Here is a 17,292-nt window from a genome sequence, read left to right on the forward strand (position 1 = left end):
GGACCAGGAAACCTAGAGGTTAAAAAAAACCCAAACAGCGGTCTTTCAGTGCATATCCTTGCAGTTCATGGTACAAAATTTGAAACCATTAGTATTCCTCATCATCTTCCTCCCAGATGTTCTGATCATTTACTAGACATTGGTAATTCTGTCCTACTTCACCATCTCAGCATATTGCATTCAACCACTCTTCCTGCAAGATCACTAATGAAAATATTAAGTAAAACACACTGAGATGAATTCACACACCATTAAAAGTCCTCTTTCTGCCTTACTTTTCTTTACATCAAGTCCTCTATCACACTCACCATTCCTTAAATAATTTTCATCTCCAGTTTCACCAACAATTTCCTGAAGTGATGCTTATTAAGCACTTCACTGAAGCCCAGACTGAGCAGAAGTATCAGTTACTTATTTTAGTAAACTCAGACTATCCTTTATGACATTTCTATCTACTAGATCAGAAACTATTTCCTCTAACCCTTTCCAAAGGATGTGAGTGAGGTGCAACTAACAGGTCAGCAGCATTTTTCAATTAGTAATTGCTGTTCTCTATCCTCATTGTCACTAGCCATCTTCTCCATCATTATCCTTTTGGGAAAGGAAAGAGGTAGCTTGAGTATAACCAGTTACATTTAATCTCAACTTCATGCAGAATTAAGACAGTCCCGCTTCTGCTTTCCTGATTTTCTTCTATTAACTTCTAGCTGTCATTTAAATTTGCTTTTGCAAGATGAAGTCAGGGTGACTTTTTGGTTATTCTCTCTTAATCACTACACTTCTAAGATGCCACTTTCTCCTTTCTTGCTCTTTCCTTCCTTGGTTAATCTGTTCATACATCCCATGGAGACTGCTCATTCCCAGTCCCCTCCTGCAAGTTGCATTTCAACTCTCCCGAGCCAGAACACCTCCACTTTGGTTGAGAACACAAGATATAAGCAAGGTTTATAAGTCTGATCTTCAGATCCTCTACACCTCCAAATTCAAGTCCTCAGGCACTTTGACCCAGCTGACATAACCAAGTTACTCTTTAAAGTTTCTGAGCTTAAGACCTCACATTACTAAATTCAACACAAATATTCTTTGGTGACATCAGAAAGGCCAGAAGAAATCAAAGCATTGTGGGAGACCCTCAAGTTAAGAGTATGTGCTTGCTATTACAAACTGCAAAGAAACGGCAGTCTCATCTTACTAATGAGGGCAAAACAAGAATATTAACTTGAGGGTGGGATGTATCTACTTAACACAACAGTATTCTGCACTGCTGAGGCACAGCTGCTTTGGTAGGGGACTGACACAATTCTTTGCTAAGACAGCAAAAAATACTTTCCACAAAACTCAAGTGTAACCTGAGTAACTGTTTTCTCTGTTCTGGTTGGGAGGGACGGAGACCACGGCCTGGGGATCAAATGGCATATAATGAGGGGGAGAATTTAGTGTAAAAAAAAGAAAAAAAAAAACCCAAAACAAAGATAAATTAGCAGAAACGGAGAATGTAGGAGAGGGAGCCTGAAAAGCAAGACTTTCAGAAGTTTCTCGGTCTTCAGAGGGTCTTTACTAAATTCTAACTCAGCCTGCTGGAATTTCCTGTGGTACAATAAAGTACCAGTCATAACACGGACAGTCCCCAGTGAGGGACTTTTTACAAGGACATGTAGTGATAGGACAAGGGGGAATGGCTTTAAACTTAAATAGGGTAGGTTTAAATCAGGTATTAGGAAGAAGTTCTTTACTGTGAGGGTGGTGAAGCACTGGAACAGGTTGTCCAGACATGTTGTGGATGCCCCATCCCTGGCAGTGTTCAAGGCCAGGTTGGATGGGGCCCTGAGCAATCTGGGCTAGTGCAAAGTGTCCCTGCCCATGGGGATGAGGTTTAAGGTTCCTTCCAACCCAGACCATTCTGTGATTCTATGATACTTAAGTTGGGTTTCAGTAAGATGTCTCATACCAGATCATCAAGACTGTGAAACTTTCATTAAGGTTGTATAAAGATATATAACTGATCAGTATCACCAAATAAGTTTTATAAATACTGTGACTAAAAGACAGAACTCTCACTTCAACAGTTGTTCCAGCAATTTCTTTCTTTGTCATGTAACAGGAGAATAAGCACTAAATTCACAGGCACAGAAGAAAGTGCAGTGTTTGTCATGGTTTACGGATGGAAATCCTACGCTTACGTGTGTTCAGCCACCTGCCTTCAGCAAATTATAGTACAACATGTGTGTATCCACACAGAACTGCTCCCAGGTTAGCAGCAATAAAATACCACCCAGTGACGTCTCTGAAGTGGTTTAACACATAGTGTATTACACTAAATCTGAACAATAGGCTCAAGTTATATAAAAAAATACCAACAATTTAATGTATGAGGCAGACAGCTTCCATTCCCAAATGCATATATATAATTTTTTTCTTATCAAACCCTTTTATTCCTCTGAAAATAGTGTCAGTATTTCAGTTAAACAGTCCTTTCTTTACACCATGAGTCGCCATAGACCTGAAAAGCTGTCCAAAAACCCCCAATGGTTACCACTGACATAGCAGAACAGGTTTACAATTAAACTTTCTCCTTTAGAAAAAAAAAAATCATTTTTCCTACTAAAAAAAGTCTTAATTTGGTTGCTAATCCTCTTAGCAGCACCCATCTCTGCAGGTCTTATTCCAGCATGACCAACTCAACCACCTCATTTTAAACCTTTTTGGGTGATACATCAAAATGGGGGCACACCAAAACTCACCTGCAACCTCATATTTTCACGTTCGAGTGATGTAATGATGAATTCCCCCTGCAGAGTGTGCAGTGAGGCTCCCCAGCTACATGTGGCTGGGGTGGGGGGAGTGCTCCCCCTCCCCAACCTTCCCAAACCCCACAGCTGCTTTACGAAGATGCCACGGGGACGTGGTGCAGTGCCCATGGTCTTCTTGCATTGGAATACAAAACACAAAAAAAGGTGAAGATAACACGCTGAATTCATCGACTGAGACATTCACAGTCCAGCATTTGTACTTCAAATTATCTGAAAGCCAGACTCTTCTGGAAAACAGAATCAGTCCTCTCCCATGGGCATTGTCATACAGAATGTATGACAGCAAAAAGTGTACGTAAAAAAAGCGAAGTCAGGCTGGGTTCTTTTGGGGTGAAATGCTCCAGCTTTGCACATAATGACCAAGTGATGCACAGTGGTACAGGCAGGAACGGGAGCTAGATCAGACAGATGGGAAACCATGGCACTGGTCAAATATTAAGAAAAAAAAAAAAGTTGAAGCCACTTCCCCTCCCCCAGCTCAGAATGAATGCATTCAGGATATTTTTATCCAACTATTTATCATGCTCTTTTGCTCCATCTGCCGGCTCTGCAGCAACAGACAATGCATTCCACACCGACTGTAATGACAACACCAATAAAAAAGGAAGATAAAAATAAGAGTGAAAAAATATTTATCAGGATCAGTCTCACAAAACTTTATCCATATATTGTCTTTGCGTTTATAGACAGATGTCTGGTTGTCTTGTCTTTTACTTAAATTGAGTTACTCGAGCGCTTTGGTCGCCTATTTTGTCATTCACACATTTAAGCAACAGAAAAATCATATTACGAGTATGAAGAATTTTCAGAGTTCAAATTCCTATACTTCTCGATGGTATAATGAAAGAGTGGAAGGATTTTCTTAGAGCTTAGAATCATAGTAAGTCTGTGTACAAACAGCTTATCCATATACAGACTTACGTGGATACATTTATTTATTTCATAAATCAAATTCTGTTAAGGAAAAGAGTCTTTCCAGTGCATTTTTATTACACCCCTAGAGGGAATCATATTCCACCACAGAATCAAAAACTGGGACTGGGTGGGAATTAAAACAGGTCCTCAGTCCATAGTAACACTAAAGTTACCCATTTGAAAAACCTCTAGATGCCACCAGCTCCTAAAGCAACTTATTCCAGGTAACACCAGCACTGAAACAAATTTGCTGAACAACTTAATAATTTTAAAGCTACTGTTGAACAGTGTTCCACACTCAGAGACAGATTAAAATGTGAACACATGGGGTGTGTTTAGGGTGTGTTGAGGTGGCTGAGAGCACATAATTTTGGGACTTGCAGCAAACCAGAGGTATCCCAGCTTCTGGCACAGGTTTCAACAGGTTAAGATCCACAGTGGCAATGTGTATGTTCTTTAAATGCTATTCCCTCTGGCATAAAGGCTGAAATGAATTAATTGCCATGCTGAAAACTTCTTGGCTCTTCAAAGCTAAGCACATGGATAGCTAGGAAGGAGGGTACTGCTACCTTTTATTTAAGTCTGGCAATTTGATTTTTCACTTGTCAAAAGCACATATGAATTTGACTAGACAGAAGCCTGGTACGGGTTGAAAATTCTGGTATTCTTGTGAATGAGTGGCAGAGGGAGAATAGTTCAGTAATGCTCAAATTTTCTTCTTTTTACAATATGGATAAAGAAAGAAATAAGAGATAGAATAAAGCCAGAATATAAAATCCATTTTGCAATAGGACCTTAACTGAGATACTAATAATTTTTATGATATCAAGCTCAATATTATTCCAAAGTCAGTTCTCCTTGAAATCTGGGGCTTGTGGAATAAATCACTACATGCTTGCTCTGTTCAGAATTTTTCCCCATAGTACCTGATCCTTCTCAGAGACAAGGAGCCAAATTACTCAGTGTTTTGTTTTGACATGGTGCTGCCATTCATAACATCTTTATGTTCAAATATGGCTAAAAGTTGAAGCTTCTGATTTTGTGTTCAGATCATACTGGTCAATGCCTTTCTCAGAGGAAGGGGAATGTCTCTTGCATTCTCTGATAGAGCAGTTTAAGATGAGGAAGCTGCCAAATAATGTATGAAAAATAGTAACTACATTTTTTAGAAAGCAAAACCAAACATTCAATATTTCAAATTACACTATTAAATGTTTGCACAACTCAAACCTCAAAGTATATGCAGACTGCATAAGGTATCACATATCTATCTATATGGCAGCTAAATAGTAATAGGGGATGTAAATGTAAAGAAATCAGAATTGTGCATCTGTTGTCAGTTTAGTGTGATTTCTGAAGAGATAAAAGTCTCTTAAATTTTATTTTTTAAAAGCTATTACTGAGGAAGCTACTATCTGACCTTAACAAATTTTTCTTCCTCAGATTTTTTTATAATGTGCCTAATTTTACACTTTGACAGCTCCCACATTATTTATTTTAGGTCACGCAAGAACATTACAAACAGAACAATGTTCCAGAGGACTATACTGAGTATCAGTCAAAATTGACTTGTTTAGTGAGATACCAGAGCGTGGATGCAGCAGCACAAGAGCAGAACTTGCCTCTTCATGCTGCCTGTTGTTGAGGAACAAAATTGACTCCACCTGGACCAGCATTCCCATAGCACTTCATGGTGCAGCTACAGGTGTTCCCAACACCAGCTGTAAATTAAATAATGACCAGTGGGGAGGGAGGGGGGACTATGGGTTTGTTTTGATCTGTCCCTTAGAGTCATGGTAGCAGAGAGTCCCTGCTACCAACCAGGCCCCCAGAAATTCTGCACAGGGAGAGGGCAATGAGGGAGGAAAGGGTGACCGAGACCAAGTTTAAAAATATAGAAAGAATTACAGAATCATTTAAGTTGGAAAAGACCTCCAAGATCATCGAGTCCAACTGTTAACCCAGCACTGCCAAGGCCATTACCAAACCATGTGCCCAAGTGCCACATCTATGCATCCTTTAAATTCCTCCGGGGTGGTGACTGAACCACCGCCCTGGGTTCCAACACATGGCAACCCTTTCTGCGAAGAAATTTTTCCTAATATCCAATCTAAACTTCCCTGGCACAACTTGAAGCCATTTCCTTTTGTCCTATTACTTGTTGCCTGGGAGAGGAGGCCAAGTCCCACCTGCTGCAACCTCCTTTCAAGTAGAGTGGTAAGGTCCCCCTTTAGCCTCCTGTTCTCCAGACTGTTTCATGTCTGTCCTCTTTTCCTCAGTTTCTCACATGGCAAAAGAAAAGCTCACAGAACTTTTTATACATCTAGAATAAAATACTATATATACACTGCTTGCTAATTATTCAATANCATCCCCAAAATCCTTCTCTAGAATTTCAGCTGATGGTATTAGAGATGTCTGGCTCTGAGAAGTCAGTGAGACAGCAATTAGCTACAGACTTAAATGAAGAGCAACACGTATAGATTCTATTTATGCACTCAATTAAAACCCGAGTGGAACTCTGTAATACAACCAGCTTAAACAATACAGTTGAGCTTGCTCAGAATGCAAAACAACACGAAATTAATTTCTGCAGTACTGAAATCTAACACACATTTCAGGGGAAACGCAGGAAAGCCATGGAGCACGACTCCTTCTCCTGGGCCTCAGTACTAATTGCTTGTGGACTTTGCAAGATGTTAGAAACAGCAGAAAACCACACAGCCTTTTCTCAGTGGAAATCATGAGAAAAATATCGTTTCTTCTGACCACAACAATAAATGCTTTCAAATGCGCAAAGTCGTCAAAAGACTTTCTAAGCATCTCAGAAGAAATCACTTCAGACAGGATTACTACTTTATATGTATATCCAGAGCCCTGCAGGCAGACTAGAGTCAGATTTGTTAATTCTGCACTAGTCTGCTTTGACTTTACCACGGGGCTTTCGAAACGTTAAAAAAAAGAGAGGTTGAAAACATGAAGCTCAAAGAAAACTCATATTGTTTTATACCATAAATATCCTCTATCGGGAACTGGGGATACACGATGTCCTTCCATTTTTGTTTGGCCAGCATCAGTCAGAACAATTTTTCTCCTTTTGCTTTAATCCACTTCCAACTGCAGAACAGCTCACTGGAGAAGATTCCCCAGAACAGTGGAAAATCACTGTAACTGCACAACCCAGGACCCTGCACATGATTGTACGTGTGCATAAAGTTGTTCTTATGGAGATCATCAAATATGGATGTGTTGCATTTAGAAAATCCAACCCTTTACTTATTTATGAAAATTAGCACTGACAATACACCCAGTGAAACTTTGCATTTTCCATTACAAAAGCCCAACCCTTTTTCTCTGTGTCTCTAATGTCTGGACTATGGGAGAATAGTTGTCATCCAAAGAGCCAAAGCAGTGCATGAGTTGAGGTTGGATATACCACTTCTGTTGGCATCATTCCCGCCCTACCCTGGCTCTTGGGTCTTCCCATCCTCCAGGCACAGCTGCAGTGTGGATGTTAGTTTTTGGTGCAAACAAGGTCTAAAATTCTCTTGTCCCAGATACAACACAACTAACCCTCATCTGGAGTTGGTCTGACAATTTACATAATTTATAGAAAATACCAATGACAATGTGGATTGACTTGTATCAAAATGCCTGAGGATTATGGATTATCATGATGACTTAAATCAGTCATTCCTGGTTTTATCAAACGAGAAGTACACTCTTCCAGCAAGGATTACCTGTTTATTTACAAATGGACATCCTTGTGTCTTTGAAGGAAACACACCTCACTGCCTGTCACTGAAAGTCCACAGATCCATCCATCCACAAACAAAGTTCAGCTTATCCACACAGTCAGCGTATTATCCATGTGCAGAGGATATGACCAAAGAGCATTACTACTCACACACATAACTAATGCATGAAGTAACTCAAGTAAAATAAACTTCTGGAAGGTTCTTATCAGCGAGTTACTTTGATAGCTTTTAGAGAAGAGAGGAAACAATCCTGGGAAGGTACTAAGGGGAGTTTTCTCAAGTCTGGCTGCAAAGCTGGAGGCTGTGAATCTCATCTTGCAAAACTGGCAAAAACCTCTCCTCCAGTGCTGGGACATTCAGCACAGGAACTCAATCACTTCTAGGAGAGTGGCTTGGTATCCTTAGAAACAATGACTGTATTTTTCAAAAGTGGCTACTGCTTGGGCCTGGAAGTGATGCTAATCCATTCTCCAAAAAATCAGATACTTTCGTGTTTTCACACCAACACAAAAGGTACCGAAATTTTCCACTTAATTTTTAAAGCGTTGGCCCAGAGGTACACTTTGGAGCTGTGAATATACCAGTCTCTTCCCAGCCCAAAATGCTGTTTAATTGAGTTAATGAGTAGTTTACTTCTCAAATCGTTGTAAAGCAAAATACACTTTCCTGTACTCTTCAGGATTTTCAGGTTTCCTAATGAACAGCATTTTAACAAAGTATTTTCACACCCTAATGCCTTCTCCCTTGATTTCACTACACATCAGATGTCTCACTGTTCCAGTCCATCCAACAATACACCTGTTGTTCCCAGTACAACCGTTGGCGTGACTAACAAGGCTCTGCTGTTCACATTTCAGTCTAAAATGTCACATTCTGTATATCCTGAAATAGTTTGTTCTGATTTCAGAGGAAAAATACGTAATTCAGGACATATGCAAAAATAAATCATCACAGCATTACAGGCACCAATTTGCTCTCAAGAAACAATGTTCACATTCTCATCCAGGTACAGAGATATGCCCTTAGAAGAATTCTGCCATCTAAAGAAGTCCACAAACTTCAAAATCTAAACTTTACTCAGTTTAAACTTTACTCTAAGCTTAGCACCCCGTTGGTTTTCCCACAATAATCTGTATCCAACAAAATATACTCATACGACATCTATGCAAATAAAAAGCTCGCCTGGGCAATGAAGCTTAAATGACACCTAAACACACAACAATGAGGCATTCGGTGATTTAAACATCACCCATAGTGGAAGTGGGGACCTAAATTTATGCCCCCCCCCAAGAAAACTGAACTCATTATGAAACCTCAGTTAGAGAATAACTTGACTGCAGCCAACCTCATCATATCTCAAACCTTCTGTGTGAGCGTAAGCAGGACAGATAAATCCTGGCATATGTAGAATAATACTGTGATTATTTATTAAAATGTGCTTCTCCCTATACAAATGTGTTAGATCCATATTAGGTTCGTTCCTATTAGGTAAAACTAATTTATTTGGTATAAGGCAAATGGAGAAAAAACGAGACCATTTTAAAATTGCCTAAGGTCACTTCATGGGCAAAACAATGTATTTAAGCTGCAGAGATGACAACATGCTTAATATGACTACACAGAAATTGCTTCCTTGATGACAATACATTAAAATCCTCATTGAATATTCATAGAATTTTTGACAAGATTGAGTGACACACAATCCCAGCCCCAGCAAGCACTGATATAGTCTCCCTGTGCAAGGATGGATCCCACACCAGCCAGGTCATCTTTGTTGCTCCCGGGGCCAGGAACGGCTGCACAAAACATCCCCGTTTCCCGGTTTTAATATCACGTCAGGCTGACACAAACGGAGGAGAAGAAGAAAATCAAACGTACAAAGCTCCTCTGTGTATCGGAAGCCGGAGTGAGGAAGAGCCTTTATCACCACGGTACAATAAGTGAGTGGAAGAGCCGCAATTTCCTCGTGGCGCAGCGACGGAAAATTAGAGGAATTGCGAAGAAAAATCCTTCGAGTGACTTTCACTTAGTAAGTTATGACCTCTGCATGATAAATAGGTAAGCAAGAGTTTAAATGATGTGAAATATGTCAATTCAGAGCGCATTAGGATGCCATTAACAGACAGCAGCTTAGACATCAGGAAAATATTAAGATGGATAGATCACTTAGCAACAATAGGACAAAAGGGGTTTTAATAAAGGCAATGCAAGACAATGCCAGACTAATGCCACCAATGATCCAGAGTGCCTTTTTTTTTATCAGACGTGTACCAGTGTGATAAAAAAACAACTGTTGTTGAGACAAACAAGGGTAGACTGTTGAAAAACATTCAAGCCAAAGCCTTGTCTATTAATCAAGCAAAAAATTTGACTGCTAAATTCTGTAGTAGCAATGGAAAGTGATTAATACTGTATTTCAATACCACAATAGAATCGTTCCATAATTTCCTAACTGCAAAAGTGATGCATAGCATATTATTTATGCCATCACTCCATGTCAGGAAATGTCTATGACAACTTAATCTGATACAATTTTTGGAGGGCCCAAGGCCATAGCAGCAAAGCACTTGTTTGCATCATGACATTCCCTGCTACCTGTGTCCTGCCGGATGGGGCATCAGGCCATGAACCCATGGAAGAGCTGTGACACTGCACTGCTCCTCTTAGGGGCACTGGGATCTGACAGAAGTTTACAAAAGAAAATTAATCATATACAGATGCATCACAGGGAAACTTTTAAATTAGGTACTTTTCCTTGGTTTTTAAGCTTGGAAACAAATGAATTTGTAAAATACTTGCAGAAATACCACCCTGGCACAGGGGGCAGTAAGGAAGGCATATGTGTATAACACTGCACCGTAACAAAAATGAAAAACAAAATCCAGATAATTAATTTTATCTTACTGTTTTCTTGTAAGCCCAAAGCTGGCATCTTTGCAACAGCTCCAGCCACACAGTTACACCTGGTACACAAAATTGTCCTTTTTTTTTTGTCATTCCAGATCATTTACCTTTGACTTTTACAGTACTCACTATTCACATGAGCTGCTCCATTGAAACATCTAATCTACAATCAATGATCCAGAGGTACAGGGGTTCCCAGCAATGCCCCTTAAACCCATCACTTCTACTAAGTGCATGGATGTGACACACAACGGTTCCAAGACTATTCTTGAATCTGCCTTCACAATCTGCCAGCCCCTTTGACAGTCAGTCAGCCTGATGATGTGAGTATGGATGTGGGGGATGTTCAAGGATATTAGAATTCCTGCAGCATCAACACTTAACACCCCTCCCCAGCTACAAACACCAAACAACAAAAAAAAGAACAATTCTTTTTGCTCAGAAAATTTTAATGTTCATAGAAAAAAACAAAAATCAGTTGTGACACAGGAAGGGTTGTGAGGCCAAAGCTCTGCCTTGTTTGAACAGGCAATAATATCATCAGCAAAAACAATCAGGGCAAACATTTTGGACGAGGAGCTGCCCAGCACAGCTGGCTGCAGCTGCAGCACTGCATCCTGCCACGTACCCCCACGGAGCAGGGCAGTAGGATGGAGAGAGGGCAAAGCCTCAGGGGGCACAACCCCTCTGATAAGAGCCACTCATTTTCAATTGTATTGTTTTAAATAACTTCTAAAGTGAAGAAAAAAAAAAATAATCTTCCTTTGCCAAACCCTCAGCTACAAGTGACAGGCAGAGCCCAAGTACAGCAGTTTTTCTTTTTTTTTTTCCCCCACTTACATGACAGCTGTAAGTGCAGACACCCGATAGCACAGATAATGACAGCAACACGCTGCTCTGAGCTGTGTACCTTTCACAGACAAGCCTCTGCTTTCATTTGCTACAATCCTGCTCAATGCCTCACACAGCTGCAAACAAATAACAACACGTTTTAGGGAAATAGCTCCATTATAAAGGTAAGGAAGGGACTTCCGTGCTCTTCTAGGCCGCAGAGCTTGTGCCTCTGTTGTGATCTTTCTCTTAATAATTCACCTCTCACATCCCAGTCTCGATTCCCACAGACAGCATCCTTCTGAAGAGGGGCATGAACTGCACCCCAGCTGCACTGCTGGGGGTCACAGTGGATGGGAGCAGAGTTTTGCCATCAGCCTCCTCCATTTCTACTATACTTTAAGCAGGAATAGGTTCACTGGCTTGGGAAAACACCAGATTTCATCATATCACAGAATGGTTTGAGTTGAAAGGGACCTTATCTAGTTACAACACCCCTGTCATGGGCAGGGACACCTTCCACTAGACCAGGTCACTCAAAGCCCCATCCAACCCGGCCTTGAACACTTCCAGGGATGGGGCATCCACACCCTTACTGTGAAGAACTTCTCCCTACTATCTAAACCTACCCTCTGTAGGTAGGCTGTATCTTATTTTTGTGCAGAAGCTGGCATTAAACAGAATGCAACTTTACAACTGCTTTGATGGAAACTAATTTATTGGGTTTTTTTCAGTATTTACAAACTGGCCTTTTAGAAACAACTGTTGTACCTAATACTGGTTTGGTTTCACTGTCCTTTATCCTGCTGGGAGCAGAAGAGGGGCAAACACTTAAAACGTTGCCCTGGGCACCTACTCCAGAGGATGCTCTAAAGGTTGTGGTTTCTTCTGCAGTATGAACTGGAGCTCCCACAATCATCCACCCAGCCCCTCCTGTGGTGCATCCCCTGGAATATAAGCAGAGATGAGGTGTGGACAATGAGGGCAGGCAGCTTCATGTGAAGCAAAAACTTTGGAAAATTTGAATAAAATCAGTCCAACCACTTCTAAAAAGTTATTTTCAACTCACCCCAGATAAAATCATGCAACAGTGTAATTGAGATGAAAATGCAACGTTGCATTTGAAAGAATTCTGCTTACAGAATTAAACAGTGGCTCAACTTCAAAATGAAAGAACACCAACAGTGCATTTGGCTCGTTTCACAGAACTTGCTAAAAAAGGACGATTGCCGAGACCTTTAGACAATTGGATGGATTATAAAGTTCAAAACTGCCTTTGCATGGTATTCCACAGTGCTTTGAACAAAAAGCCACCTGCAGCATAAGCAGACAGGGGAGCCTCTGTCAGGTCCTTCCTCGGTTAAATTATAGTGGGTTTGTTTCACACTTCTCACAAGCTTTTTTTCCCTTCCCCAGCTTTCCATTCCCCTTCTTTTAGTGCAGACAGTGCTAAAGATGGAAATGCATCCAGGAAAGAGGTGTTGAAAGTTGGAAATAAACCCAGGGAAATTTTGCAACAGTGAAGGAAATGAAAAATTTCTAATCACAAGCACTTCAGTGCAGCCTCCTGCCACATGGGCTGATAGGCCCTGGTACAGGATTGTATTAATTACTGATTTTCTTCTAACTACATCCAATGGGCATTTGTACACTCTGAATCACCTTCACAGAAGAAGCAGGATAAAGTGGAAGAAAAGTTAGTTAAGTTCATCAATGGCATGTTTGCAGAAAGCAATATAAGAAATGCAAACCCCACCTCATAGTGGACTCCTACACCAAGATTAACTCCATCTCATTTAATATAAGCTATATTTTCAGCAATATTTTTAGCAGTGCTGTTTGCATTCACTAAATTTTAACCCACTATATTTACTTGTAAATAGACACTAACTAGTCATGCTAATGTTTCAGCTAATGTAGCGTTAAATGACAAAAGTTTTTACCTGTTTCACTTCTCAACCTTAATCAAGCACCAACATTCATTTTCTGTATTTAATAAATACACTGCTTTGCTTTACTTCACTATCCAAGTTTGTTCTTTACACAAGGTGAAAGCAAATCCCCAGGAATCACCTCAAAACATCTGTGCAAAACTTTACTCTGCTTTAGAAAAATATGGAAATTTTCCTTAAAAAAATGTTCCTTACACCACTTTTGAGTATTCCACCGTTTCCTTCCCTTCCCAAAAAGCCCCAAAACAGTCCAACATCATTGGCATAGATTGACTCATGATATCTAGTTGGAAGTTGCTTCTCTCTAAAAAGCAAGTTCATCAGTGTTGGCTTCAGTCCTTGCCCACTAAAACATTTCTGATGTATGCAGTAATACATCTGATGCATAACAGGAACTTAAAACCAGTTGGAAATTCATGTATCAGCAAAAAAAGAAGAATCGAATATGTCATGATTGTATGAGAAAGGTACCAAAAATGAGCAAAATGAAGCCATGAAAACATGGTGCTCATCAGCCAGTCAACCACAGACACGAGGCACAGCCAAAAGGGCTCCGGAATTACCCCCTCCCAGGGAGGCTGATCACTGCCTGCACAGGCTCCGTATCAAAAAGCTTCTTCTATCAAAAACTTCAGGAATAACATCACAGAAACTCGAAACGCCCTTCCAAGCCTTGCTCCAAAAGCACATAAAACCCCATTCATCACCACTCGCTCGCAGGCACTGATGCTGAACCACCCAGAGTCTCCAGATATATTTTAAAAAGCCCAAATTAACTTGATTCAGTAGCTGCAAGAGCTTTACACTATTTATCCAGCTGCAGGAGGACTGGGATAGGGTCTTTTTTAAATATGTGAATATTTTGTACCAGGATTTGTTAATTGTTTGATAAAATAACACGAGGCAGGAAGTGATGAACTCTTTGCACATCTCTGAATCTGTCAGCTCACACTTCATCCAAAGCTTTCTGTTTGATTCTGACCACCCATAAAATAAACAACAGATCTCAACAGATAACTCACTCAACAGTTACCTGTGGCACATAAGGAATACAACTCCAGCAAGGCAAAAAGGTTGACCCTTCACATTCCAGCAGCTGCATTATTACCAACACATTATTAAACAGCAATTATTGATTTGCCTGTTCTGTTTTAGCTGGAGCCCAAAGAAGTTAACAGAGAGCACAGCTGATGGGAAGGGGTTTTGCTTTCTGTATTGCTTGGTTTAAAAAAAAAAAAAAATCTTAAATATTTGGTAACCCACGAGTCAAAGCTTCAAAACTTTAAACTTTCACTATATAAACCAGTGAATTTTACATAACTGAAAGTAAAAACAAAGATGGGAATTAAAAATTAAAACTCTAAAACAAAAGACTAGCATAAAATCATAAAAGTATGATTTCCGGCTATTGCAATGTGTGTTACAACTGCTCTATCAGCTTCCCCTCCCTGTGAAAACTCACAGGTCCACCTCAAATAAACAGAACGCGACTAATGGGAAAAAAAAACAACACTTCAAATAGGAAACAGGACTGGTCTGGATTTACTTTTCTTTCATGATCTATGGTCAGGACCATGACCAGAACAGCTCTCCAAATATCCCAGAACATCTTCACTGCAGTGCTTGACCCTGGCTGGAACTTGACACTTTTTTTAAAGTTTTACTTTCAGGAAGTTTCCCCTATTTTGGAAGTGCACACAACTTGCATGGATCCATAAAGAGCAGTCATGGACACTAGGAAGGATTAACTCACAAGACACCCAACAATGGGTTTTGGGCAATGTGGTGCCCAAAACACCCAACCCATTTCTGAGATTTATATGTGGAGTTGCTCGCTCCTGGAGCTTCTCTTCACCTGCACATGCAGGACAGAAAACTCCTGCAGATATGACATTTTTATGCCTGTAAGATTTACCCCCAGGCTGTTCTTACACAGCTGGAATCTGCAAAGGCATGTATAAGTTTCCTGAATGGTATACAGATATGTTATGGCTATCACCTACAGAATCCCATTACATCACTTGATGACATTCACACCTCAGCTGGAGAAAACCAAAGTCTTAGCATAGACAACTAACAAAAAAATTTATGTACCAAGAAAGAGAAATGAGTAATTTTTGCCTCAGTTTTCTTGGGCAGCAGGAAGAAGCAATACATCTCCAAAAGAAAAAAAATTAGATATTAAATCATGAGCAGGTACTAGGAGTAATTATAATCTGCTGACCTGCATGTGAGAAACACCAAGATGTAAAAAACACCTTTCAGTTTATACTGGCTTTGTAAGTCACAGATGCAGAAAGTATAAGTACTTCCACCCTTTCCACAAGATTCCATCAAATTTTTCAATCATCAGTTAAATGCATCATTCAGCATCCCTATTTTAGTGTTTTCTGAGACATCGTGATCTCTGCACGAATCTGCATCCTTCATTTAAAATTACTTTCCAAGCAGCAGAAGAAATTGAAATAAACTGAATGAATTTAAATTCATTATCAATTAAGTGTAATTTAATTCATGATTCTTTCAACTTTCTCAGGAGAACTGGGAGCTGCAGGAGGGATGAATACCTGACTGATGGGGCTTGATTTACTGCTGCTGCCCCCCCAGGAAATCACACAGAGCTATATATAGCTATCAGAAACCTCTTGGCCCCCCAAAAAAGGATGTTTACAAAAATAGATTTTAAGAGCAACATCTGCGTAAGAACTGAGCGTGTGTTTCTAAAAAGGTAACAACATGCTGGCTTTTAGGAAGATAATTAAACCCCCAAAGTTAGCATCCAGGATGGTTAATCAGAGAGGCTCCAGAGCTGGAAAGCCAAATGCTTACAGACACAGAAAAAGCCAGAAGCTGCTAACAAACCAGATGAGACCCTGATTAGCCAGATTTCAGAGGCCACAGGTATCATAATGTTAATTAGAGGTATATAAAATGCTCATACCTGATTTCCTCCTCTGTGAGCAACCCAGTGAGTGAGTCAAGACCTTGGTTTAACCAGCAGCAGGAGAAGCAGGTGTGTGTGACCTGTATGTGTATGAATGGAGATGGTGCCCATAACCAAAGAAAAATCCACGGCATCAGCCAAGCCCCTCCATTTTCCCTTCCTTCCCACAGCACCACTGCATGGCTTATACCTGTTTGTTCCTGGTGGGGGATTGTGCAAACAGCTTTTACCACCATCACTCTCTGCCTTGCATCCAAGTACACACCACCCAAGTGCTGAGAAATGTGTTGTCATCTCGAGTTAAAATTTAACTTTTTGGTTTGCATTTGGAAATACCAATTTGGCAATTCCAAATTTGGAAATTTAATAAATATTTTAAAAAAAAATTAATTTAAAAATCTGCTCCTGGCCAGGAAAGAAAATTGATATTGTGTTGACCCAAATTCTTAAGGAGTTACCTATAATAATATATAATACAGGATAATGCCTAAATTAGCTACAACACACAGAACTGGCAAGCACTTGTGGGAAAACAGGAATGCCCAAGTATTTGTCAGAGACAGCTGGTGAAAAAGGTGCCAGAAAGGAAAATCCCAGGAAAAAAAAGCTTTGCCCAGGCTAACTCAGCTGTGGAGCCTCGGCAGGAGCACACGGGTCTCGTGGCATGAGAGGTGCAACGAGAGCTGTGGAAAATCTGCTGCTCTTCATTCTTCCTGCATCCTTCTGAGGCATCTTAATTCTGCTTGCAAGAGCTGCAATGAGTAAAGGGGCTGGTATATATAAAATAGATTGCTCTCCAGGGATTTAAAAGGAAAGCAGTAGGTATGGGTATGAAGAATCTGGTCAGGAATTAAATTTGACAGAGAAATAACAAGATAATGTATGTGAAATTCTGAAGATTCAAAAAGGTCTTAAACATGAGACAGACTTCTCTTCCTTTTATTAAAATTTTTATAATTACTTCTTTTGAGCAAAGAAACCCTTCCCCCCCAGCCCAAGGTACAGAAGAGATTCCACATGAGCAAATGTTCGTTTTGAAACAAGTCTCCCTGAAGTTCTCAAAATAATTACAGTACCACAACTGGTCCCTTACAAAATACGAGAAAATAAAAAAATTTCTCCAGCATCTGGAACTGCTCCACTCAGCCCCTCAGGGCTGCTCAGATATTCTGCTGCTA

General features: G+C 40.2%; 1 protein-coding gene across 5 annotated transcripts in view; it reads right to left on the reverse strand.

The window, feature by feature from the left end:
• The window catches only part of CTBP1 (C-terminal binding protein 1), a 182,626-nt gene that overhangs the window by 101,172 nt on the left and 64,162 nt on the right, over positions 1-17,292 (reverse strand). Inside the window, exon 1 of one of the 5 annotated variants that reach the window (XM_017820693.1) lies at positions 16,305-16,371. The exons of 3 other annotated variants lie outside the window; for them this stretch is intronic. In XM_017820693.1, coding sequence (XP_017676182.1) covers positions 16,305-16,350 — 46 coding nt within the window. In that variant the 5' untranslated portion in view covers positions 16,351-16,371. One more of the 5 variants, XM_017820700.1, reaches the window with a different exon arrangement.

The sequence above is a fragment of the Lepidothrix coronata genome, unplaced genomic scaffold, assembly GCF_001604755.1.
Source record: "Lepidothrix coronata isolate B3197 unplaced genomic scaffold, Lepidothrix_coronata-1.0 Scaffold85, whole genome shotgun sequence".
In the NCBI taxonomy this organism is placed as follows: domain Eukaryota; kingdom Metazoa; phylum Chordata; class Aves; order Passeriformes; family Pipridae; genus Lepidothrix; species Lepidothrix coronata.